The 23,662-nt window shown below is 46.1% G+C and overlaps 10 protein-coding genes across 10 annotated transcripts; 6 read left to right on the top strand and 4 right to left on the bottom strand.

Moving 5' to 3' along the window:
• Positions 1–2: 2 nt before the first annotated feature.
• Positions 3–1,637, bottom strand: SERLADRAFT_471231 (uncharacterized protein; the record flags this gene model as incomplete). Its single annotated transcript, XM_007319974.1, is given in 2 exon segments — positions 3–29; positions 43–1,637. The coding sequence occupies 1 exon segment, from the start codon at positions 350–352 to the stop codon at positions 158–160; it is 195 nt and encodes a 64-aa protein (XP_007320036.1).
• Positions 1,638–1,771: 134 nt separating this feature from the next.
• Positions 1,772–4,175, top strand: SERLADRAFT_450533 (uncharacterized protein; the record flags this gene model as incomplete). The annotated part of the gene is made up of 2 exons (XM_007319973.1): positions 1,772–2,346; positions 2,404–4,175. The coding sequence occupies 2 exons, from the start codon at positions 1,813–1,815 to the stop codon at positions 3,523–3,525; spliced, it is 1,656 nt and encodes a 551-aa protein (XP_007320035.1).
• Positions 4,176–5,104: 929 nt separating this feature from the next.
• SERLADRAFT_471226 (uncharacterized protein) lies at positions 5,105–7,653 on the top strand (the record flags this gene model as incomplete). Its single annotated transcript, XM_007319972.1, has 11 exons — positions 5,105–5,236; positions 5,303–5,615; positions 5,674–5,750; positions 5,804–5,892; positions 5,945–6,064; positions 6,124–6,171; positions 6,229–6,503; positions 6,564–6,839; positions 6,889–6,933; positions 6,983–7,027; positions 7,080–7,653. 11 exons carry the CDS (start codon positions 5,112–5,114, stop codon positions 7,374–7,376), a joined length of 1,710 nt encoding a protein of 569 aa, XP_007320034.1.
• An 851-nt stretch (positions 7,654–8,504) lies between these two features.
• SERLADRAFT_439555 (uncharacterized protein) lies at positions 8,505–10,812 on the top strand (the record flags this gene model as incomplete). The annotated part of the gene is made up of 11 exons (XM_007319971.1): positions 8,505–8,590; positions 8,668–8,983; positions 9,041–9,117; positions 9,172–9,260; positions 9,311–9,436; positions 9,499–9,546; positions 9,599–9,873; positions 9,928–10,224; positions 10,277–10,369; positions 10,414–10,458; positions 10,519–10,812. 11 exons carry the CDS (start codon positions 8,505–8,507, stop codon positions 10,810–10,812), a joined length of 1,746 nt encoding a protein of 581 aa, XP_007320033.1.
• Positions 10,813–11,843: 1,031 nt separating this feature from the next.
• SERLADRAFT_471215 (uncharacterized protein) lies at positions 11,844–14,238 on the top strand (the record flags this gene model as incomplete). The annotated part of the gene is made up of 10 exons (XM_007319970.1): positions 11,844–12,214; positions 12,276–12,352; positions 12,407–12,495; positions 12,546–12,671; positions 12,733–12,780; positions 12,835–13,109; positions 13,164–13,460; positions 13,544–13,630; positions 13,683–13,727; positions 13,787–14,238. 10 exons carry the CDS (start codon positions 11,915–11,917, stop codon positions 14,069–14,071), a joined length of 1,629 nt encoding a protein of 542 aa, XP_007320032.1.
• A 628-nt stretch (positions 14,239–14,866) lies between these two features.
• SERLADRAFT_471213 (uncharacterized protein) lies at positions 14,867–16,498 on the bottom strand (the record flags this gene model as incomplete). Its single annotated transcript, XM_007319969.1, has 3 exons — positions 14,867–16,134; positions 16,213–16,326; positions 16,387–16,498. The coding sequence occupies 3 exons, from the start codon at positions 16,450–16,452 to the stop codon at positions 15,163–15,165; spliced, it is 1,152 nt and encodes a 383-aa protein (XP_007320031.1).
• Positions 16,499–16,586: 88 nt separating this feature from the next.
• SERLADRAFT_471211 (uncharacterized protein) lies at positions 16,587–17,181 on the top strand (the record flags this gene model as incomplete). The annotated part of the gene is made up of 3 exons (XM_007319968.1): positions 16,587–16,765; positions 16,822–16,935; positions 16,994–17,181. 3 exons carry the CDS (start codon positions 16,615–16,617, stop codon positions 17,023–17,025), a joined length of 297 nt encoding a protein of 98 aa, XP_007320030.1.
• A 293-nt stretch (positions 17,182–17,474) lies between these two features.
• On the bottom strand, positions 17,475–19,208 carry SERLADRAFT_471209 (uncharacterized protein; the record flags this gene model as incomplete). Its single annotated transcript, XM_007319967.1, has 9 exons — positions 17,475–17,708; positions 17,773–17,851; positions 17,914–17,975; positions 18,034–18,222; positions 18,275–18,293; positions 18,359–18,421; positions 18,487–18,526; positions 18,586–18,742; positions 18,798–19,208. 9 exons carry the CDS (start codon positions 19,066–19,068, stop codon positions 17,563–17,565), a joined length of 1,026 nt encoding a protein of 341 aa, XP_007320029.1.
• An 829-nt stretch (positions 19,209–20,037) lies between these two features.
• On the top strand, positions 20,038–22,221 carry SERLADRAFT_471207 (uncharacterized protein; the record flags this gene model as incomplete). The annotated part of the gene is made up of 13 exons (XM_007319966.1): positions 20,038–20,132; positions 20,190–20,213; positions 20,271–20,327; positions 20,384–20,408; positions 20,460–20,507; positions 20,563–20,589; positions 20,639–20,673; positions 20,732–20,810; positions 20,866–20,976; positions 21,037–21,116; positions 21,186–21,388; positions 21,459–21,533; positions 21,588–22,221. The coding sequence occupies 13 exons, from the start codon at positions 20,108–20,110 to the stop codon at positions 21,735–21,737; spliced, it is 939 nt and encodes a 312-aa protein (XP_007320028.1).
• Positions 22,222–22,232: 11 nt separating this feature from the next.
• On the bottom strand, positions 22,233–22,884 carry SERLADRAFT_393410 (uncharacterized protein; the record flags this gene model as incomplete). Its single annotated transcript, XM_007319965.1, has 2 exons — positions 22,233–22,801; positions 22,823–22,884. A coding segment is annotated over one exon (260 nt), but the record flags the coding sequence as incomplete, so codon positions are not given.
• Positions 22,885–23,662: the final 778 nt, after the last annotated feature.

Here is a 23,662-nt window from a genome sequence, read left to right as displayed (position 1 = left end):
ACTCACTCCTGCGACAGCACATTTCCGTATTCTTATGTCTCTCAGATCCTAATGTTCTGTCATCGCTGATACGAATAAGCACTTAAGCTGGTCCCGAACCGAAATGACCTGTCTTTTCCAGCTTGCACTCGAGTGCCACCGAGTATCATTCCACCTGTCATTCGGTGGTGACCTGACATCTATTTCGTTTCAGATACGTAACGACGGTACACAAGACCACACTGGCACCATGTCTTGAGAACAACCCAAGGATACTACTTATCCAGGGGTATCCGTTTTCTGTGTCTCCTATTTCAGAATAGGTGCGAGCACCACTAAAATGAATTCCCTTTTCAATCATTTCTTCGATCATGTATCTTCTCTTGCTTTCTCCTTTCGTTATCTCCAGAATACTCTGCTAATGATCATCACTCGAGCTCCTCTGGAATCTCCCATAGGCCCATTCGCTATATATCCGGCCCCACACCTTCGTTCCTACGGGAAGCAAAGGGCTCCCGACTTATCAGATTAATGCACAACGAGAGATCCCTACGACGTATTTCTGGCTTCAGTCACAGGCTAATCCGTGGACGCCATTCTTTCGGCCCGGGTATCCATCATATCGAACCACTTTGCAGGCGTCTCGCCCGCCTTTGCACTTTCCCTATCCTACACCAGTCATCATTCTCCTCTTCCCCTTCTTCTGTGGCTGTTAGCAGTGCTCAACGGCATCGTCTCGCATTTGCTAGGCTGGGATGCGCTAGAATCTAAACCTACTACTGCATACAGACTAACTTTCTCTCTCGTAGAACGCTGGAATACAACACACACGCTATAGCACACCAGAGGACAACCCTCGCCCTAGTCCATCCATCATGGCCCTTTACCCTACGTATATGCCGAAGCAAGCGCCTTCTCAGCTATATGAATATCAACATCATGCTGCCCATTGTTCTGATTCCCTCCCCCATCATTATTATATCATTTTCCCTTATAGTGTCACAATCGGTCCCACGATACGCGCTTCTATCTCATGACGCCGCAGCTTCACTACCTATGGGTTTCAGAAATTAGATCGCCTATGCGACAACGCCTTCTACACGCACAGCAAATACCTGTCATGGTTTTTAACCTCCAGTAGCTTGCAGTGAAATGGTCATTATAGAATACTAGGACACTTCTGTGCAGCGGTTCGCTCAATTACGCTATGTTTTATGTCGAAGCTCATCGCCCTACTAGAGCCTGACTTGTGCAAGCCGCTTTCAACGGACATTTCGACATTTACCCCCTCAGCATTCTCTAGAGAAACCGGCGATGTTATCAGCTTCTTAACAGCACAGTAGGACGGGCTGGCAGTGATTGTCTCGGTTGCGCTAACTATTTTAAGGTGCCTGAAGGTCTACAGCCCCAGCGCTTTTTCCTCTACGGTCACTACAGAATTCATGGTATTGTCCTTTAGTTTCAAGCGCTTGATCACAAAGTCTACTTCACCAGAACACTCGAGATCATGTTATCCGTGTCAACGTTCGGATATTGATATCAAGTAGTAGTATTCAGTGATAATAATAGCGATAATAATGTAAGAGGTAGTATGTGTGTAAGTTAGCTGTAATATGACACACCACATGTGTGTGCATACGTCGACTATCCATCAGAAATTTCTTATAGAATGACTGAAAAACGGGTCAGCAGATTCGGCAATCGGTCCAGCCACAATTGTCCTCAGATTTAGAGAGGCTATGCGCTGGACTTCGTTCACTTAAAACTCACGTCGCAGTTTTCTTGACGTGCCAGGAGCGGAGTGGTGTGCAACAGCACTGTCTTTCTGTCTCAATGGTTTCTGGGTCGTCAATCGCCACTCTGGTGATTTTTATCCTTTCCATAATATTTGTGATACGCCCTGTCACTATACCTGCTCCCCGACCTATACCCCATATCCCTATCAATCTCACCACAGCGCCAATTATCGCTATCGCTGTGCTCTGGGCCGCCCAATGCATCGATCCAGCTGTCATCCGCGATGGAATAGTAGGAACAGACGGCGTCAAGCCATACAACATCCTCATCCTCTTCTTTTCGCTCGCGTACATGGCCATCACCCTCGACATCACCGGTATCCTTCAAGCTGCAGCATTCTGGGTCAGCAATAAGGGCGGTTCTAACGGATGGAAACTTTATTTCTACTTTTATGTCATGCTTACCATGCTCAGTGTACTCCTGGGCAACGATCCTGTTATTCTCTCCGGAACCGCATTTTTAGTTTATTACACAAAAGTCGCAGAACTAAATCCCATCTCATGGCTCATGTCAGAATTCGCTGCGGCGAACACTGCGAGCATGGTCCTTTTTGTTGGGAACCCTACTAACGTAAGTTCTTCAAAGCACTTGTGGCGAATATTTCTGCTGAATATTTCTACTTTTTAGGTAGTCATCTGTGAAGGATTCAATGTCAATAACGCCGCGTTTACTGCATACACCATTCTTCCCTTTCTCGCCTGCAACCTCGTGTGTTTCCTCGCCCTCGGAAGCCAATTCCGAGATTCAAAATATCTGCCACGCAGACTGAACGTTACCGCTGATCTCGATGCGCGATCTGTCCTCCTCGATCCCATTGGCGCTTGGGTAGGGAGCATCATGCTGGGCACCTGTCTCATCCTCTGCATTGTCGTCAGCTTTTTCAAAATTGATGTCTGGATGATTAGTTTGCCATTTGCTGTCGCGAAGCTTATTTACGACTTGACGTGGGACCACTATAGATACATCCGTAAAATTCCTATGTTGGGTCGAGGCCTACCTGCTGCTCCTGCAAAGGACCACAGTGCAGGTGCAGATGAAGATGTCATGCTCGCCGCTCTTGAGCGTCAGTTCTCGACGAACAGCAGGCAACGTCATCCCAACGGTTCACCAGATCCACAACTTTCCCTCCCATCGAAACAGCCGACAGAGACCACCATGAAATCTTCAACGCCATTCTCATCTCCTAAACAGTATATTGCTCAACGCCGTTCAACCATAATCGCATTACATTCACGGCTTCATACGCATTTCCCTACTTTCTTCACAGCGCTCCCTCGCCTCCCCTTTGCTCTTGTTCCCTTTGCATTTTCTCAATTCATACTCATCGAAAGCCTCGGGCACCAAGGATGGATCGAGATATTCGCAACCTGGTTCGTTCGTGCATCAAAACGTGAGACATACCCGACCATTTGGCTTATTGGCGTCTTGGGCGTCATTCTTTGTAACCTCTCAGGAACCAACATCGGTGCTACCATCCTCCTCACCAAAGTCGTCAGCGCCGCCGCCCTCCAACCACACACCTACCGTGCAGCAGCCATCGCGCTCGCCGTCGCCTCGAATATCGGTGCCGTCTCTTTCACCTTTTCCGCCAGCCTTGCTGGACTGCTATGGCGTGGTATCCTCAAGCAAAAGGGTATAATTGTCAGTCAGCGCACGTTTGCGTATTGGAACATGCTTCCGCTTGTGGTGATGACCATCGCGGGGCTCGCCGTTGTCTCTGCGGAAATGGCGGTTTTGTATAGGCAATAGATGGAGAGGGCGTACCGGTATTCTCAGTGCCGGCGGGATCTCGCTGATCGCCGCATGTGGTGCGGCCAATGATAGCGCCGCGATAGCCAAGAAAGAACTCAGGATGTACCTCGGACACCAAGGCATGCAACCCTTTAACGTCAGCGGGGATGGGTGGGTATGGGAGGTGGGTGAACGCGTGGTGATGTGTTTATGTTCACGGAGCGACCCGACATGATCCATGATGCATGATGGACCTCATGTTTTTAACAACCCTGGAGTGGGCGTCTGTATCATGGTTCGGATTTCAAGAAGACCCTCTTTCGGCAGACGGGAAAATGTACATGTTTTTTTTTGGATTTTATGATAGTAACTAATAGATCTCTCTTCTCTTCTTTCTGCTTTCTGCCATTTAATGCCTATTCTTGTCAGTAGTATTGTTATGACCACAGTTTCTTGCGCTCCGCTGTCAAGGACTGATACGGCGTTACGGGTTGTTTGGGGTACGTTTTTGGCTGACGTTTGTATTGCTTTATTCTTGTAGGCCTTGGGTTTTCTAATGGGTTTTAGGTGCTTAGACCGGATAGACGAACGTGTGGGTGATAGTAATCGATCTATTTTATACTTAGTTGAATAGCGTGATGCGTATGTGGTATGTCGTTATGGACGACAATGCTACTTGTATACTGTAGGTGCGTTTGAGACATGCATTTTAATACTTACTTTAGTCAATGTGCTACGATGGCGGCTTCCTACGCTCAGTTTGTTGGCAAGATCGCACTGTGGGGCTCTTCTAGCGCCGGGACATATTCGTGACAGGCGTATCTTATTTTTGGTATTGACGAGTCCTCGTTGGCCATGAACCGGTTAAGCCCCTGAGCGTTTTTATGTATGGAGAATTTGAGTGATGCTGATGCTGCGGCCTGGGGAATCTGAAGTCCCTAGGCTAGCTATAAAAGACGTTTAGATAGTAATTATGGGGTGGTGTCGTAGGTCTGCTAGTTACAGACGAAGAGACATATCAAGACCGTGTTGGCCACTTGAGGTAGGTGGAATACCACGCTAAGTCATCTATTATTTTTCTGATTTCTCTGCAAAATAAATTATTTGGGCATCGTCTTGTGAAATTGATATAGATTTTAACACCAAGTAAAAGATTACAAAAAAGCATTTGGTATGATTTAACATGTAAGTCACGGTATGTGCCACTGCAGCGTGTATTATGGATGCTCTCGATTTGATCGGGAAGTGTTTGTTCCGCTCTATTCGTCTTACCGGCTCTACAGTATGTACTTCTCATGCTTGACGCCCACGACATTTTGGCACAAGATTCCGTCATGAAAACTTTTCGTTCGCTCTCGTATCAAGGTCGGGCACTCACTCAAGCCCACATTTTCAGAGCTTTTCAGGGTCAACTTGCTTCCGGGTGTCAACCTCCCGTATAACCTGCTTTCCTAAGGCTTAGGCAAGGCTTAGGCCGCCCATTCACCCGGGCGTCTTTTTCACGTCTTATAATTGCACCCTAAAGTTGGTACCTCCTTGGCTCTAACTCTCACTCTCATCCATCCTCCCAAGTTCTTGTCGAATTGCGTCCTTTCAACAAGGAAATGATGTTACTTCGGCGTACGAATAGAAATCGTAACAATACCTATCCACAAAGTTCCACCAGCGCTGAAGCAGCCCCGCCACCCTATAGCACCGGCTGGATGCCAGAGCGAACGCCTGCGCCGATGTGAGTTTGAGTAGTCCTGCCCACTTAGATACGTTGAACTGACCTTTTTCTTCTTGTTTTGCATAGGTATCGCCATGCGATGCCATCGGGCCCTTGGCCATGGATGGATTTTAACGAAGACCTAGCACCTGGTCGCCATATCCAGGCAGGACGCACACAGGATATGTCATGGAAGGGCTATCCACAAAGTCTTTTCCAGAACTGGACTCCGCGTCATGTAGAGCGCAGCAAGATGCTGACTCGGTGCCCAGAATTCGGACATTGCTCGATACACAACATTGATGTCAAGGACGATGGCTTTTTTGAAATTGGTGACGTGGATAAGTACGATGTATCAGACAATAATGCCGACGAGTGTTGGGCGTTGTTCCGGAAGGACGTAAGTACAGATTGTTGCGTTTCGTTGATTTATCGCGATACCAATCTTCAGTTTCTAGCGTCCAGAGGGCATCCGGGTTCGTGTTTTGTTCGTGGATAAAATGACGGTCCCAGTGCTCCGAATGTTAGGCACGCAGTATGTCATTCATGGTTCTTCATATGAACAGACTCATAATCCGATTTGAGTAGGTATAATATTGAACCATTCTTTTTCTCCTCGTCCGTGAATTGGATACCCTCACGATACCAAGAAGAAATCAAGTTAGGAGAAGGAGACCGTAAGTCACCCTTTTCCGTCATCCTCATGTCGCGTTGAAAAAATAAAATCAGATATCACAATCACCTTACCCTTCATACGAGCTGTGAAATGTCCATTGTCTCAGTCAGAAACAACAAGTATATATCCCCCTATTTTCAAGAAAACTCACCTAATATCGCGTAGTAGTATAGGTGCGTAAATTTCCAGACAAACTAACCCACTTAATCTTGACTTCTTATTTACTTTCCAGATGCACAGCAAATTATCGATACTCAATCGCCACTTTATCTTCGCTCCTGTATGTTTCATCCAACCTTCTCTGTGTTTCAGAGGTAGCCAACTAATGCATGAATAGCCCAATATATTCTTATGCTCGATCTTCTCTCGATACACATGATCCGCACAAAGGATTCAAGCACTATGATCTCGTATCACTCAGATACCGATTCGCATAGGACCAGTGCTGAACGCATGAGCGGCCTTCTCTATTACATTGGCCAGAGCGTTTATTGGCAGAAAATATTTTCCAAAACGAAGGACCCCACTTTCGTCTTAGTGTCTATACTGTGGTACGCACTATACACATGGGATGAAGCCTTTGAAATATTGTACTCCCACATCAACGATTTGGTAAGATTTATTTCCATTTGCACATCTTGAGCATCCTGAATAACCCATCAAATTGTCCAGGAATCGTCCGTTATTACTACGAACGAGATGAATCTGACCCGCGAGTTGCACGTCATACATGCCCACCTGTTATTCTACTCGACGTTATTGGAAGACTTTAGCCAATCAGTGACTTTTGTGCTAGAGACTCCTCACCCTGGTATGGAGGGCCTTGCAGGTGATAATCAGGAGTCGAACCTCCTCAAGAGAGAGTGCAACAATTTGTTATCTGCCATAAAAAGGTTGGAAGGTATCAGAGATATGCATGGTAAACGTTTGCAAAACGTCATGCATCTTGTAAGTTGCCGCCCTTTTGAGATGCAGTTTTCCGCTCATACATTTCTAGGCATTCGCCACCGTGAACATAGACGACAGTAAACAGATGAAGCAGGCAAGTATATGGTGAGGCACTAGTACACCCGACGCTAACCCAGGTACAGATATCTTACCTCACAATGATATTCCTGCCTGCAGGTTTCACAGCTGTAGGCCTTTCCACTCCTGCGTGCTTTCTCCGGTGCTGATAGTTTTGGTTAGACTGTATTCGGAATGAATGTCAAAGAGATCAACTCAGGATCTTATGAAACGCTGGCACACTATGCCATTGCAACTCTGTTACTGACAATCGCCACCGTTTGGATCGTGGTGACTTTTCAAATCAACAGCCACTTCCACGGTCCTGGGCCACAGAAGAGTTTTTGGGTGCGCTTGGGCTGGCCAGTTCGAGCGCTGCATCGAAAGTTGGCGAAGAAGAAAAAGCAAACAGACACTACGACGGAGCAATCTCAGATTCAAGGTCGGGACGAAGAGAAAGGAACAGGGTATCCCGTATAAGCTATGTCGCATACGTGTTATTGTATACTACACCTATTTAGTTGCTTGGTTTTACTCACGGACCATTATGTACATTCACTTGTTCCGCCAGTGTGTTGGTGCGATGGTCTAACAGGTTCCATGATCCATGATGGGCCTCGTCCTTACGACGACCTATAAATGAGATTCGTATGTCATCGTCTGGTGGTGCCGGGGGAGATATACCCATGGGGTCGCAGCGTGTTTTAGCTACTTATAGGCCTCTTGCGCCTAATATCTATCCATGTTGATGCATCCTGCCAGTGATCCTCAGGCCTCAGCAGCCGTGTACAGCAGGTTTATAAATTTAAAAGTGGTTGCATGTGGACTCGAAGTTCATTGAGTTGATACATAGGAACTACGGTTGTCAATGGAGTTATCTTACACCATTCTACCAACAACCCACTCGTGTATTAGTTCCATGCGGTAGCTTCAAAATCAGCGGAAATGGTATAGTTGCGTTTATCACTGTAATGGCCATGATGCATGATGCATTGCGCAGGCGCGTTACTTAAAATTCAAGGGTTGCCTCTTATCTTATCTTATTTTTAACAGATAAGTATGAAATGATGGACCGGCAAATTTGACAACGGGATTTTCATATAAACAAAGGTGGAAAATGGGAGTTTTAGTACAAACTGGGAACAATATGGTGGGATCTGGGATATTTTCGCCCATGTAGCAAGTAAGGTCAGCAACGTGGTTTCGATCGGGTTCCGCCCTTCGTTTGTTAACTCCATGCTTGTTGTCTTCGTGCATTCTCGTGGTAAGGATCTGATTACATACCGCTATCGCGAACAAGTGACAGATCGCAACGTTAGACCACCGTGGACAGGCTCTATCACTGAGGTTCTAAGTTGACATGAAACCTGGCAGGGTCAAGATCATTCCGTAGTTCTCGGCTATCGACCGCCCAGCTTGCCTGACCCGGCCGCTGATGCATTCGGGCGTCTTTTCGGGCGTCTTATAATTGCAACCTGGCATTGTCCGTGTCTCTCTACTTATTTCTTGTCTCCTACTACAATTCCTTCCATCTCGCATGCCCTCGTGATACCCAACTAACGAAGAATGTCATTACTACACTTACCCCTCACGAATAGATCACACCGCATGGCTTCTCCCCGGAGCTCTATTCATACTACGCGCCCAGCGGCCAGTAGTGCTTGGGAGATGCCCGGGCGGACGCCTGCGCCAATGTGAGTTTGGCCATTTTCTTAGTGTCAGATGGCACCTCTCGTTCCAGCGCTTACTAGCTTTTTGTGCTTTTGCATAGGTATCGCCATGCCATGCCATCAGGCCCTTGGCCATGGATGGATTTTAATGTGGACCTGAAATCCGGTCAACAGTCGAAAGAGACTCATTATGACCAGTCGTGGAAAGGCTACCCACAGAGCATTTTCCCCAATTGGACTCCCGAGCAGGTGGCGCGCAGCGAGATGTTAACCCAGTGCCAGAACCGACAGTCTGGTTGTTGCACGATATACAATGTCGACGTTAAAGACAATGGCTCCTTCGTTGTTGGTCAAGCAGAGAGGTTTGAGGTATCGAGTACCAATGGAGAAGAGGTTTGGAAGTCATTCCAGGCAGAGGTAAGCCAAAATCTTATCGGTCATATTTTTGTCCCGAACGCCACCCTTGCTTCTCAGCGTCCAAAGGGCACTCGTGTCCGAGCACTATTTGTGGATAAAATGACAGTCCCCATTCTCAGAATGTTGGGTACAAAGTATGTATTGTCTTTGATACTTCCAATTGACGCAAAACATCTGACTTCGAGTAGATATACTATCGAACCTTTCTTTTTCTCTTCTTCTACAAACTGGATACCATCGCGATATCAAGAAGAAGTGAAACCAAAAGAAGGAGACCGTATGTTACTGTTCATCGTAGGCATCATATCACACTGACAATCAGCTCAGATATCACAATCACTTTACCCTTCATACGCGCCGTGCAATGTCCCCCTTCTCAGTCGGCAACTGCGCCCTCGACGACGAGCACGTACCCGAATTTCACTAAAACATATCCATCACGTGTTAGTTTAGGTTCGTAACTCGAAATAACAATTTCCACCACCCAAGTCGTGAACCGTTATATTTTCTTTCAGACGCACATCAAATCATAGATACCCAGTCACCTCTCTTTCTTCGTTCCTGTAAGTCTTTCGCTGTGGCCATCTCGCTGGCGCCGATTCACGTTTAAGCTAGCTCGTCATATCCTCATGCTTGATCTTCTTTCCCTACACATGGTTCGCTCCAAGGATACAAGCACTATCATCTCGTACCATTCGGACTCAGATTCGCATAGGACTGGTGCAGAACGAATGAACGGTCTGTTATATTCGATAGGCCAGAGCGTTTACTGGCAAAAAATATTCAGTAAAACCAGCGATCCCACCTTTGTGCTGCTGTCCATGCTGTGGTACGCACTATATGCATGGGACGAATCTTTTGAGATTCTGTACGCTCATATTAATATTTTGGTCTGTGATTGTAGTCTCTTGAGTAATATGTCCGGCAAACTAACTTGCACGTAGGAGTCATCTGTTATTACGACTAACGAAATGCACCTGACACGCGAGCTGCATATCATTCAAGCTCATCTCTTGTTCTACGCCACCCTTCTACAAGATTTCATCAAGTCGGTTATGTTTGTGTTAGAGACTCCCCATCCTGCGACGGAGGCTGATCTTCCTGATGGAAAAGGACGACAGGAACAACAAGACTCGAAGGATCTCCTAAAGAAAGAGTGCAGTAATTTGTTGTCTGCAATTGACAGGCTAGAAGGTATCAGAGATATGCATAGTAAACGTCTGCAAAACGTCATGAATCTCGTATGTTCTATTTAATTAGACTTCACAGGGTCGTCCGCTGACGAGATCATAGGCATTCGCCACTGTGAATATTGACGACAGTAAACAAATGAAGGAGTTGACGCAAGCCGCTTTGCGAGATTCCACTGCCATGAAGCAGGCAAGTGTACCACTATACTATAATGTCTCTTCTGCTGACACGAAACGTAGATATCTTATCTCACGATGATTTTTCTACCTGCAAGCTTTACGGGTGTATGTTTTGATTTCCCCACTGTTTTACTCCCTGCTAATTTCAAAATCTTGGTCATTTAGACGGTATTCGGAATGAATGTTAAAGAAATTAACTCGGGTTCCTACGAAACGCTGGCCCACTACGCTATAACAACTGTGTTACTGACCCTTACCACCGTTTGGATTGTCGTGGCTCTTCAAAGCGCCAGTCATTTCCACGGACCTGGTCCTGACAAGGGCGTGTGGATCCGGCTTTGCTGGCCTGTTCGAGTTTCACTGCGCAAGTGGAGGGAATATAATCAAAGACGAGCCGCGAAAATTAATTCTCAAAATAAAAAGCAAGATCTAGAAAAAGGATCAATCACTGACGATTAAGCTATGGCTCATATTTTTTCTTTACGCACTACTATACCTGCATATTTCTCAACTCACGAACCATGACTGACTACGTACGCTCGTTGATCGAGTCACTGTGTAGCTGCTACAACTGCTATTTAGGATCTATGTTACAGCTATCATGGAGTCTACGACGATGTCTTTACCGCTAATGTTTGCAATGTATTAGGTTGGAGTTCATGGGACTTTGTTTTAGAGCTCATCCCTTTACATTGGACACTAGTGTATGAGTTGTTGAGTTTGTATGCATTGACAGTACTACCCGACAGATGTGACAGCCAATGTTAGGCTCGAACACACTTCACCTTCATATTCTACAGTACAAAAAGTAAAAGATGATGTTAGCACAGATCTGATATGTAAGGATGGCCAGCCTGGAGTCGCGGCTGAAAGCTTCCTGATTAGGCATGCGAGGCACGACTTGCACATGTTAAGTTCTCATTTACAAATTTCCGAGCTTTAACCACTCATTGCTACACTTTGGTCTCCAAAGAACAAGGTAAGACCTCTACTCTCTACCCGCCACACTAAAAGACTTAGCTAAACATGCCTGGTAGACCGTAATCTTGTACTAAGTAGTATCCATATGCAGTTGTTCTCCAGAGAACACTGATATTATACATTTATGCGATACACACAGCCTCAAAAAGGTACACCCTCTCACTTGCTTGCAACGTTGAGGACTGTGAACTAAGCCTAAAAGCTGAACGAGGATCAATCCGTAGTTCTCGGCTATCGACTACCCCGCTTCGGTCACTGATGCTGTCCTGGGCGTCTCTTCTGATGTCTTATAGCTACAGCGCTAGCTTGGCAAGCGTTTTCCCTCCGTTTCTTGTTCTCGTATAACGTCCCCTTCAACCTCTTCAACCTCATATACCCCAATAAAAAGTGATGTCTTTACAACACTTATCACTCACAGACGAATCACACCGTATCGTTCACGATGCTTGTCCAGTGGCCAGTAACGGCTGGAAGATGCCCAGGCGGACGCCTGTGCCGATGTAAGTTCGGGGTTCTTCAGTGATAGGACATCACGGTACCCTGACTGGCGTTTGTGTCTTTGTGTAGGTATCGCCATGCTATGCCATCGGGCCCTTGGCCGTGGATTAATTTTGATGTAGATCTCAAGCCTGGTCAACCGTCGAAAGAGATAGTTCCTTTCGACAAGTCGTGGAAAGGCTATCCACAGAGCATTTTCCCCAATTGGACTCCAGAGCAAGTGGCGCGCAGCGAGATGTTGATTCGGTGTCTTCACTCTGGTTGCTGTTCAATATATAGCGTCGATGTCAAAGACGACGGCTCTTTTGTCGTTGGGGAGACAGAGAATTTCAAGATATGGAGTACCAACGAAGAAGAGATTTGGAGTTCATTCCAAGCTGATGCAAGCGTTAATCTTAACATCTGATACTTTTTTTTTACCAAGCCAAATCTCCTTTTAACAGCGTCCAGAAGGCATTCGTGTTCGAGCATTGTTTGTGGATAAAATGACGGTCCCCATTCTCAAAATGTTGGGCAAAAAGTATGTATTGTCTGTGATCCTTCAAGTGGGCACAATACATCTGACTTCGAGTAGATATACTATCGAACCTTTCTTTTTCTCTTCTTCTACAAACTGGATACCATCGCGGTATCAAGAAGAAGTGAAACCAGGAGAAGGAGACCGTATGTTACTGTTCACCATAGTCGTCAGGTTACACTCACAGATAGCTTAGATATCACGATTACTTTACCCTTCATACGTGCCGTGCAATGTCCCCCTCCCCAGTCGGCAACTGTGCCCTCAACAACTGGCATGTACCCAAGGCATTCCCCTGATGCATCACAGCATGGTAGTATAGGTTCGTAAACCAAATACGTGTTTCTGTCGCCCCAGTCTTGATAGATTGTCCTTCCTCTCAGATTCACACGAAATTATAGATACCCAGTCTCCACTTTTTCTTCGTTCTTGTAAGTCGTTTTTGCTACAGACATTCTGTTGACACTGATTAACGCCTAAGTTAGCTCGACATATCCTCATGCTCGACCTTCTTTCCCTACACATGGTTCGCTCCACAACATCAAGTACCATCATATCGTACCATCCGGATTCTGACTCCCATAGGACTGGTGCTGAGCAAATGGAAGTCCTGTTATATTCAATTGGTAAGAGTGTTTACTGGCAAAATGTACTCAGCAAAACCAGCGACCCCACCTTTGTCCTATTGTCTATATTGTGGTACGCATTATACGCGTGGGACGAATCATTTGAGATTCTTTACGCCCACATCAATATTCTGGTATGTGTCTTCTAGTATCTTTGAACAATTCGAGAGCTTAGCTACTTCTCTCAGGAATCATCCGTCATTACCACCAACGAAATGCGTCTGACACGCGAGTTGCACATTATACAAGCTCATCTCTTGTTCTACGCGACTTTGCTACAAGATTTCACCAAGTCGGTTATATTTGTGTTAGAGACTCCCCATCCAGCGACGGAGACTCTTCCACATGATGAAAAACAACGGCACGAGCGGCAAGCATCAAAGGACCTCCTCAAGAAAGAATGCAGAAATCTGCTATCTGCGATTGAAAGGTTAGAAGGTATCAGAGATATACATAGCAAACGTTTGCAAAATGTCATGAATCTCGTAAGTTCCTTCCCACATGGTGCTGGGCTTTCTTACTCACGAAAAAAATCTCCTATTATTTACAAATATCTTAATCATTATAGGCATTCGCCACTGTAAATATCGATGACAGTAAACAAATGAAAGAATTAACAAAAGCCACCTTGCGAGATTCCACTGCCATGAAGCAGGAAAGTCCACCAATAAACGCAGATAGATTCGCTTGGCTGATCTCGAATATAGATATCTTACCTCACGATGATATTCCTGCCTGCCAACTTTACAGCCGTATGTTATCTTTGCCCGCAACTATTATCACATTCTTCTGAATTGATGGCATGGTTCAGACAGTATTTGGTATGAATGTAAAAGAGATCAATCCTCAGTCGTACGGATCTTTGGCTCACTACGCTATAACGACGGTGCTATTGACACTTGCTACCATCTGGATTGTCGTGACATTTCAAAGGACCAGTCATTTCCACGGATCTGATCCTGATGTGGGTTTCTGGATCCGACTTTGCTGGCCAGTTCGGTTTATACAGCGGAATTGGGTGGAAAGCAAGCAAAAATGGGCCTACCGGCAAGACCAAAAGCAAGATGTAGAGAAAGGATCTATCCCCGACGAATAAGCTATGTACTTTAATTTATCCGTACTACACTACCTGCATTTTTTCAAACTCACGAATTACAACTGGAACTTCGTACCCTTCCCACTGTTACAATAGCTGACTTATTTATGGTTAACGCTATCATGTGTCTTTATCGCTAATAATTGTAATGTAACAGATTCAAATTCGTACTCTGGCGTACTTACGGGAGTCGTTTTAAGACGTTTGTTGAAGAATATTCTCTCCCCGCCGACAAGGGAACACTACCAAGGAATGAAAGCCATTTATACGCACGCTATCAGTTACCATGGTGGCAAACAGGCTACTCGGATCCCTGCTATACGCAAAGAGAGTGTGGGCGCCTATACCTATATAAAATTGCTATGCTTGCTGCTCTCGAGGGAAAACGAGATTGCAGTGGACTTATGATAGATGTCATAAGTCATAAATTAATGCAGTATCATCTTGGTATCATAATCGAAATATGCCCCCTGGGGCGGCCTCGCCCTCCAGGTTTCAGGGATATCCTATTTGCTTGCTGTCGCTTTGGCGGAAGTCGGTTACTCGGACGGGACATGATCTCGACTCTGCGCATTCACAAATATCGAGGTTCAAACGATGCATGCAGTGAGCCATGGTTCAGACGTTGGATGGGCGACCAAGGGCTGAGTTGGATGGAGATGCGATAATGCCTTACGTGCGGCCAACAGTGGATGGTGCAGTATAACTAGATGTGAGCCCAAGAAAGTGCATGACAAGAAAATCCAACTCGACCCCACGTTTTTGCCAACAATTTTGACTCTCGCTGCAGATATAAGCAAATTGTTAAGTTTATAGCCTGTAGTATCTGTAGATGAGTATCTAAAATAGTCACAAAGCCGACTCTGAAAGTACAAAATGGTGAAAAGCCCAATAATGAACTGATAAATTGTCCGGTAAATGAATTTCTACGACGCACTTAATTTATGCAGCAATGGCACCGTTCCCTGTAATCCAAAAACATGAAAAGACGGAAACTATAACAAATAGAAACTGAAAAGATGATTGTAAGGTCTGCGCCCACGAAGATCCAGAAATACATAAAAATAAAAGATACTCAGTCTCGTTCTAAGTTATCGTCCACAGCATGAACTTATACCAGCGCTTCGTTTGCTATCTTGCGAGAGTCCTAAACGGACCGTCTCCGCGTCTGTATCATTCGGACTCCGAAAGAGCAGCGTCCTTGCTTCTATTGTTTCTTCGTATTCCCACCTGAGAACCACCCGACGAGCAATGTATTCGAAAACATTGCCCACACCTTCCCCCGTCTTGGCTGACGTTAAAAAGAGTCGTGGCCGCCGTTCTGGCCGAGAAACAGGCAAATGAGCCATTGAAACCGCTTGACCTCGATTGAATAAACTCGGAGTGATAGTGACGGCAGAGGACGATGTACTCGAAACTGACGGGATACGGCGTGGGGTACGGGTAGGCGATGTCGGTCTCGAGGAACGGGCGGAGGAAGGGATTGGAGAAGAGCGAGCTGACTCGTAGGCGTCGAAGAGAGAGGAGGATGGCGTGTGGAAAGTTGTGAAGCCAGTATGCGTACTGGTCATAGTACCGTTGTTAAGTTGGTTACTACTACGGGAGCGGGATTTAGATAGGCGTTTGTAGTGGTGGGATATGTCGATAGACCGTGTGCGAGGTGTTAGTAAGGGGAGATCTATGTCTCCATTATTATGAGACATCGTTATACTGGGAAACATAGATAATTCTTGTACGTGAGGAATGGCGATTTCGCACGGAGGAGATGGAGGTGGAGTTGAAGGAGGGACTAGTTCGTTGATGAATTGTAAAGCTTCTGATTCTGAAACTGGAGGGACGCGAGCGTATGGGTCAACCACATCAATCTTGTTTCCAACGACGACGCAACAATAGTCTTCTAATTCATCGTCTGACAAAGGCGCTTTCTCGCGGAATTGCGACCACCATCTGGTGAGGGCTGTGAGCGTTTCAGGTTTGTTGACGTCGAACATCAGCAGAGCAGCGTCTGCGCCTCTAAAAAATGCCGCAGATAAACTGGAGAAACGCTCCTGACCGGCGGTGTCCTGTGTGATGTTATGATAAAGTCGTACGACACCGTCGAGCTCAGAAAAAACAAGTCAAAAGCAAGGAGGGGAACTGACCCATATTTGTAGTGTTACGGACTGGTCTGGCTTGGTTGGATGAGGAAGTGTCTTGGAAATAAAATCAGCACCTATGGTAGCTCGATAGCCTGTTGAGAAACGCCCTGATATATACTATTAATAATAAAGAATGAGTACAGACAAGACTAAGCTCAGAGTCAACAATGAGGTTACCTGAGTGCGCAGACTAGTCTTGCCTACACCGGAAGCACCGATAACGACGAGCTTGACCGTTGGCATGATGGCTGTCGTCGTACAAGGTCTTCATGAGCAATCATGCAATCGCGGGTACCGGAATCAAAAACGAGCCTGTCCCACTGCGAGAGAGCCAAACACGACCACACCAAGGCGTACAACCGCGACGCGAGCAAAACAGGTTACAGTCCGACTGCAATCTATCCGATGGACGAGACAACGCCCCCTCCTCCTCCAAACGAGGCCTCGCCACCACCACCACCGCCTATCACAACCTCGGGATCTCCAACTGATTTCTTGAAGGGCGTAGTAGGGAAAAGGGTCATCGTTCGTCTCACATCGGGAGTGGATTACCGCGGTAAGTCGTACTTTCCGTCTGAATCCATCGTACCGGACTGAATGGGCACAATGCAGGTGTGCTTTCATGTCTTGATGGATACATGAATATTGCCTTAGAGCAGACTGAAGAACACGTGAATGGCACTCTCACTAATCGCTACGGCGATGCTTTTGTTCGGGGAAATAATGGTCTGTCTTTATTTTTGCATCCGGCCGTGGTGCCTTGTCCTGACGCTCGCTTTCCCAGTACTGTACATCTCCGCCGCAGAAGCTCTGTAACTTTGTATCTCGATGCTCACTGCATCCGTGTGGTGTATCTATAATATTTCTTCCATGTGCTAACGAAAATCAAATGGTGCTCTGATACCTTCTTTCACCTTACAACTTAAACAGCGATCAGCGGGTTGTCAAGTTGGCAGGTAAGATTGCCTACGTCTGCAGTCAAATTGATTGTTACGTTCAGTGGTCATTACAGTGAAACATCCTCGTGTCATCGTTCCAGATGCATCCTTTTACCTTTTTGCACTGTTCAACGAATCTATGCCACGATATGCTTCTGAATCACATCTACGCGCGAGTCAAACGTCTGATAATAATATGGATCACGTTAAGCCTGACATGTCTCTATTGGTAAGGTCAGCACCAAAGGTTCTGTCTTGCCACTCATACATGTCAATATTCTTATCATTTCCAGTAAGGTGACGATAACGTCTCACTTCTCGCATCAGAAAAGAAAACATTCGATTACAGTAGTCATTTCCATTTACTACACAATATTAATCTAATCCTCGTTAAGCCTATCACCGATTGAGCCTCTTAATTGAGGTCCTCCAACAACGCTTCAATTGCGTCTGGGAACGAGTCCATAAGGGAGAGTTTGGCCGTCTCTGTAGGTTCCCACCCAAGTCGTGCGAGTCGCTGTGGTTTAGCGAACTGATTGCCACCCAACAGCGACCAACCGTCTATGAAGAAGAAAATTTACGATCAACCATAAATTCTAACTGGAAATTCTTTCAAAGGACTTACAGTGGCCCAGAGGCTCGACAACCTCTGCTGGCATGGGACGAGTACCACCTTGCTTCAAGATTCCTTTGTTGAATAAGTACTGGTCATAGTGGGGATATAGTCAGTAAAATCGATAAAGATGACACCGTTCGATCGCCTCACGTCTCCCATCTTTTCGGTCCAGTCGTGGTATGAGATCTTTGGTTGCATGCTTCCACAGAAGTCTGGAGATTGATTGATGCGATCAGCCGGACGCAAACACTTAAGGCCAGGGAAACGTACAGATACCGTCTTTACCCTCCTCAGCCTTGCCCTCGAGTGCAGATTTGAATAGGAGGAGTAAAGCCGAAGCCACATCTATAACGTGAACATTGTTCATCGAATTTGCTCCAGGACCCCAGGTTCCCATGTAACCGAGCTTCTTGGTCATATCAAAGAAGATACGCAACCATAAGGTGTTTCTCTGGACACCTGCAAGGTGTCACATAAGCGTTATTCAATCCTTAGGTGAGAGTCATCATACCTCGTCCAACGCCATAGATCTAAATACCAAACGTCAACAACGTTAGAACTTCTTCTACAATATATTATAGACATATTCACGAACCTGGCCAGGGTAGAGGATAATCGTGCGAACGGGATTTTCCTTACGCGTACCCGCTTCGACGATCTGCGTATCGTTATTTTAGCGGAAGTTACGTGAATTAACGAAAATGCCATGCAGCGACGACGCACAGGAATATCAGACTCTAAATGCGTATTCGTAGATGGGCAACTATCGATGTGCTCGCCGTCAATTCGCTATCTCGAAATCCAGACAACGCCGGTACTCACTCTTTCAGATCCAATCCGATGTCAGACCATTCTTTAACGTTTTCGACGGGTTCTCCACGAGCGTCGTCACTGATGATGCCGCAGCCCGATACGTGAATGTACAAAGGAGGCTTCCCAGGTTTACTTGCGGATCCTTTCTCCAGTCCCGCGAGTGTTGCTATGGAATGGCGAGATAAGCGGTGGAAACGATAGTCAAAGGTTCCGAGACTCACATTTTACGCTGGGGAGATGATCAGAACTTGCGCTATTGATGATAATGTCGGCTTTCGCGACTTGTTCCTGGATAACGGCATCATCGTCGAGCGAGCCTTCGACGACCGATAAGTTCGGATAAATCTCCTTCAAGCGAGGGACGCGAGAGAGAGAAGAGGATCGGACGAGGGCGACGACGTGGTATTGAGGAAAGTCGCGATTGAGGAGGATCAAGAACTCAGAACCAAGGTAGCCTGTAGCACCAAGGAAGAAGATAGTAGGAGTGGACATGTTGAAATTGAAATCGGAATATGAGAGTATGCTGGTTGAGAGTAGTGGGTGGTTTTTCGAGTTTGAAGTGGTGATATGTTGTGTGCGATATAAGTATACCAGTGCTACGGGTGCGTAATGCAAATGAGGTTTTATCGGCCCTGTTATGACTGACAAAGTGACAAAGTCCTGTGATCGCACGGATAGTAGGGCGCAATATATCGCTCCCACAGGAAAAGGTGCAGACTAATGAGGAGGCTAATAAATGGTGAAGAGGAGTGAAATGAAGGGCTAGACGATTGTAAATGAAGGAAATGGGGTGCGTTTTGGATAGCGGGTTATTCCGTAGTGGCACGAACTTTACCATTCATATGTTAGCCCTGGGAAGCGGTATGAGTGTGTACGATATCGAGTATCAGCTAAGTTGGAGGCACTTGAAAGTTCGGAGGCGTTGACGCTGATCTCTGACCACAAGAAGTACGGTGGGGAGTACTTAGATCGTAGTGCTTGTGATGATATGATGGAGCCTGTGTGAGTCACAGCATGTAGATGAAGCATGTAGTACGGTCTGGTATTTTTGGTTAACGTTTGCTAGAGCAAGATTGAGTCCTGTTCTAGCGAGGCACGGAAGCAAATCGCAGATCGGCGATCGAGTGTCGATCTCATACCACGTGACTCGCTACGTTTGCTGTCCCCGAAATTGGCGTACATTGTTGCTGTAAGTGCTGTAAAGGGGGACTCCAATAGAACCCCTCCTTGTCTCACTTCCTCGCCTCCTGTGCACTTGCCGATTCAGTCGGCCCTTTCCGTCCACTTCCTACCCTGCCACAAAAAATATTATAGTACCTGCTCAAACGAGCAATAATCCTCAACATATGCAACCTCCCCGTCTCGTGTGAACCCACACACAACTATTGAGTCGCCGGTAGCCTTTAAGATGGCCAGAACTCGCTTTTGCTCTCGTTGGCATCCCCGTACTCGCTCATTTCACACACTGAAGCTAGCATTCAACTGGCTGTCCTCTCGCTTCCCAATTGTAACTAGCAACTAACTGTCGACTATGGGTATATACGACTCCACCATTGGTCAGTTTCTTTCCTCTTATCTCCATACACTCTCTAAGCTCTCATATTTCCCCACAGGTACCTTGCTAGTTGGGATATTCTGTACGTCTTTACCGTCATTGACGCTTTTTCTCTGCTAATTGCCACATCTCCATGCAGTCAATACGTATCTCTATGGCTTGGTCACGTACCAATTTGCTGCCTATCACAGAATAAGTATGTTTTCGCGTGGCTAATATACTTTCATTTGCTGATCTCCGCGCGTATGTCAGAGTTCAATGATCATCCAGCAATAAAGTAGGCACATCCTTCGCTTTGATAATTTTAGCACTAACTTGCCGCCGGTAGGTACATGGTGTTGGTGTTGTTCATCCTCGACACCGTCCACAGCATTTCGTACGTCTGTCAGTATTTATTATGCACCCCTCTATGTTGATCATCATCACGTTAGTGCCATTTACATGGCTTGGGTATATTGGTATGGTATTCTTTGTATTGCCTATGATATTCATCTCAGCGCCTCGCAGCGTGACAAACTACAATAATCCTACTGCTATAACGTGTAAATCCTTCTTGCTCTGGGCTACAACGTTTCCATATTTATTAACGTCTTATTTCAGCCGCACTTTGGCCATACACTTTTACTCCAATCGCGACGGCCTTGGCAGCTTTGTTGACGCAGGTTTTCCTAGGTTATCGGTGAGTAATGGAAGCGTGAGGGAGTCGACAACTTAACCTAGATTATGGTCCCCAGTATCTATCGTCTGAGCAACAGTCGAGTCCTGTTTGGTGTTATCCTTGTGCTTGCCGTGCCGACCTTTGCCCTCGGAATGGCTTGCGGTATCAGAGCATGGATAATCAAAGTGTAGGTCCAAGTATGGGGTAGAGACCACCGTGCGCACCAAGTTCACACTATTTTACCTAGGTTGGTCGAACTCTCTGCCTTGGATAGCCTCGTTACAGGCTGGTTGGCGATGCAAGTCAGCCTTGACCTATTCATCACCGGTACGAGGACTGCCTTTTCTTCCTGCTCTTCGATTGATGGATGCTGATCGTTGTTATGTCTCATCGTAGTTACGCTTACGATCATCCTTACTCGGTCACGAACTGGCTTCCACAAGACAGATACCGTACTGAATCGTTTGATCCGTGGTGCCATCCAAACTGGTCTCTTCGCGGGTATCTTCTCCCTGGGTGATCTCATCACATTTCTCCGTTACCCAACGACCAACTTGTATGGCATGTTTGCTATCCCCATCGGTCGCATATATACCAACGTAAGCTGCCAAGTAACGCGTCAACCGTGGGTTTCGTCGCTGACAAAGTTGCTTGTCTTGCTAAATTCAGACACTCCTTGATACTCTTCTTGCACGCCAGGACCTGAGGCAGCAAATGGCTGGAACTCGTGATATGGATTCAGACGTACGAACCAGTCTTATGTACACCCCCCCTATCACATGCTCATAATATTGACAGACTAATAACGGTGCCTCATGGCAATCATCATCACAAAGGAGTAAAAACATCCAGCTTAAAGAGGTAGAGGTACGCAAAGACGTACAAGTATTCAACGATGCCGCTTCTTATGAAGCGGATCTCAAGGTTCCATCATCGATGGCCATATAGAGAAAAAATAGAACTAGTTCCATCCGTTCGTTTCCATTCAGGTATTGCTGGTACATAGACGAATATAGAACCTTATATTTTTTGCCATCAACTTGCTGGATGGGTTTAAGGACACTGTCCTCGAGGTGACCCTTGCAATATCCTCCTGATGCCCTCTGATCGTTCTTTTGTTTGCAGCCTTCTGACCATGTCTGTCAGTATATGTTTTTTTTTTTTTGAAGTGAAAGAGTACAATATCGACCTACTATATCATTGCTCGTGTCGTATAGATGCGACAAAACCTTATTTGCGAAGATGAGCCCAGCTATGTAGTGATAGTTAGCATCAATGGGATGTTACTGTAACAAGCTGCGTTTGGCCGCTTTTAACCACTCCTGTTCACTTGGCATATAATAGTGCTCACCTGTCTCCTCTGTGAATGTCATGTCGTGCCCGCCTTAACCTCTTGAATCTGCTATCCATCATACTGTTGACCTGCAAATCCTCGAATCATGTGGCGACAGTACAGATATGACTCAAGTGTAATTAGATATTACATTTAGAGAATAAAGGCCTGCGTAAACTGTGCATGTTCTATACGAGGTCGTACAAAGGACGCTCGATAAATAAGATATAATGCCACCTTTGAGGACAATGACCTTTACCCAGTTTAAAAGAGGAGAGTTTACTCCTAGGTTCTCCCCATTATACCAGTCAATAGCCATGGTACATGCCATAATCAGAACTATCCTCCATATCAATGCGGGTCCGTTTCACATTGGCAAGTTCTAACTGAGTCGGTTCCCCCTTTATAAATTCCACTTTTCTCTTCCGTTTTCCTTGGATTGAAGATTGAGAAGGTGCTTGGTAAAGCTGTTCCACGGAGATGGGTTCTGAGGAGCTAGGTTGAGTGATTGTAGCACCATCCCGTGCAACAAGTAAGGCGGCCACTTCCTCGTAGCCCAAACGTACTGCACACTGAAGCGGCGAGTCTCCATTGTCGTTTTGCAAGTTCATATCGATGTCACGTCTGGAGAGTAGCTGTTCTACAAGAGATTTGCATCCGTGCTTTGCTGCTATTAAAAGAAGGGTTTCCCCGAGCTTGTTTTTCCAGTTCACGTCAACATCACTCCTTGCAAGCAGCGAGTTTAATATCACACCCTTCCGTAAATCCGACCCAGAATCTTTGTCACTTTCAAGGTCATTTCCGGGTGATGGAAGGGGGTGGGGACACATCGTTATCGTTGCCGCCTTGCTGCCCCTCCTCCTGGCTCCTCTTTTCCTGTGATAGGTGAATCATTATCAATAGGATCACTGATATCGACTCACCTCTGCCTGTTGTTGTTATCGGTGTTATTTGCATTGGGGGCATGATAAATGGAAGAACTAAAACCCAGATTCTCGTTCACTTTCACAAAAGCACGATATGCTGCAGCCCACAATGGCGGTATACTCAGGCCACTCTCCACTGGGATAATGTTCACGTCAACTGTATCGTAAGCCAACAGAAGCTCCACCGTCTTTTCATCACAATTCCAGGCCGCTAGCCATAGGGGTGTAAAACCACACGGATCCTTCCAATTCACGTTGAAGTTTATTGAAGCTTTTATGACAAGCAACCGGGCCAATTCCTTGCGGTAAGACGCGTGGAACGAGAAAGCCAGTGACATGCATATCTCGTGGAGTGGCATCTGGACTATGCTTGCTTTCCCTTGATTAGCTGTAAGGATGAATGGTGTGGAATCGCAATCTTTGTGCGAGAAAATGTCTACTTCGGGCCTCGCTAATAGTAATTCAATAACTTCGGTCTTGCCTTGGACCACTGCAGGTGAAAGTGGCGTCCAACCTTCTTCGTACTGCGAGTCGACATCCACACCATCATTGGCTAACGGCAGACTAACAATCTCCACTCGCCCATCCTGAATGGCATACCAGAACGGTGTCCG

The sequence above is a fragment of the Serpula lacrymans genome, assembly GCF_000218685.1.
Source record: "Serpula lacrymans var. lacrymans S7.9 unplaced genomic scaffold SERLAscaffold_9, whole genome shotgun sequence".
Taxonomy (NCBI): Eukaryota; Fungi; Basidiomycota; class Agaricomycetes; order Boletales; family Serpulaceae; genus Serpula; species Serpula lacrymans.
The sequence above is the reverse complement of the archived record's forward strand: the minus strand, read 5'-3'. Positions and strand labels throughout refer to the sequence as shown.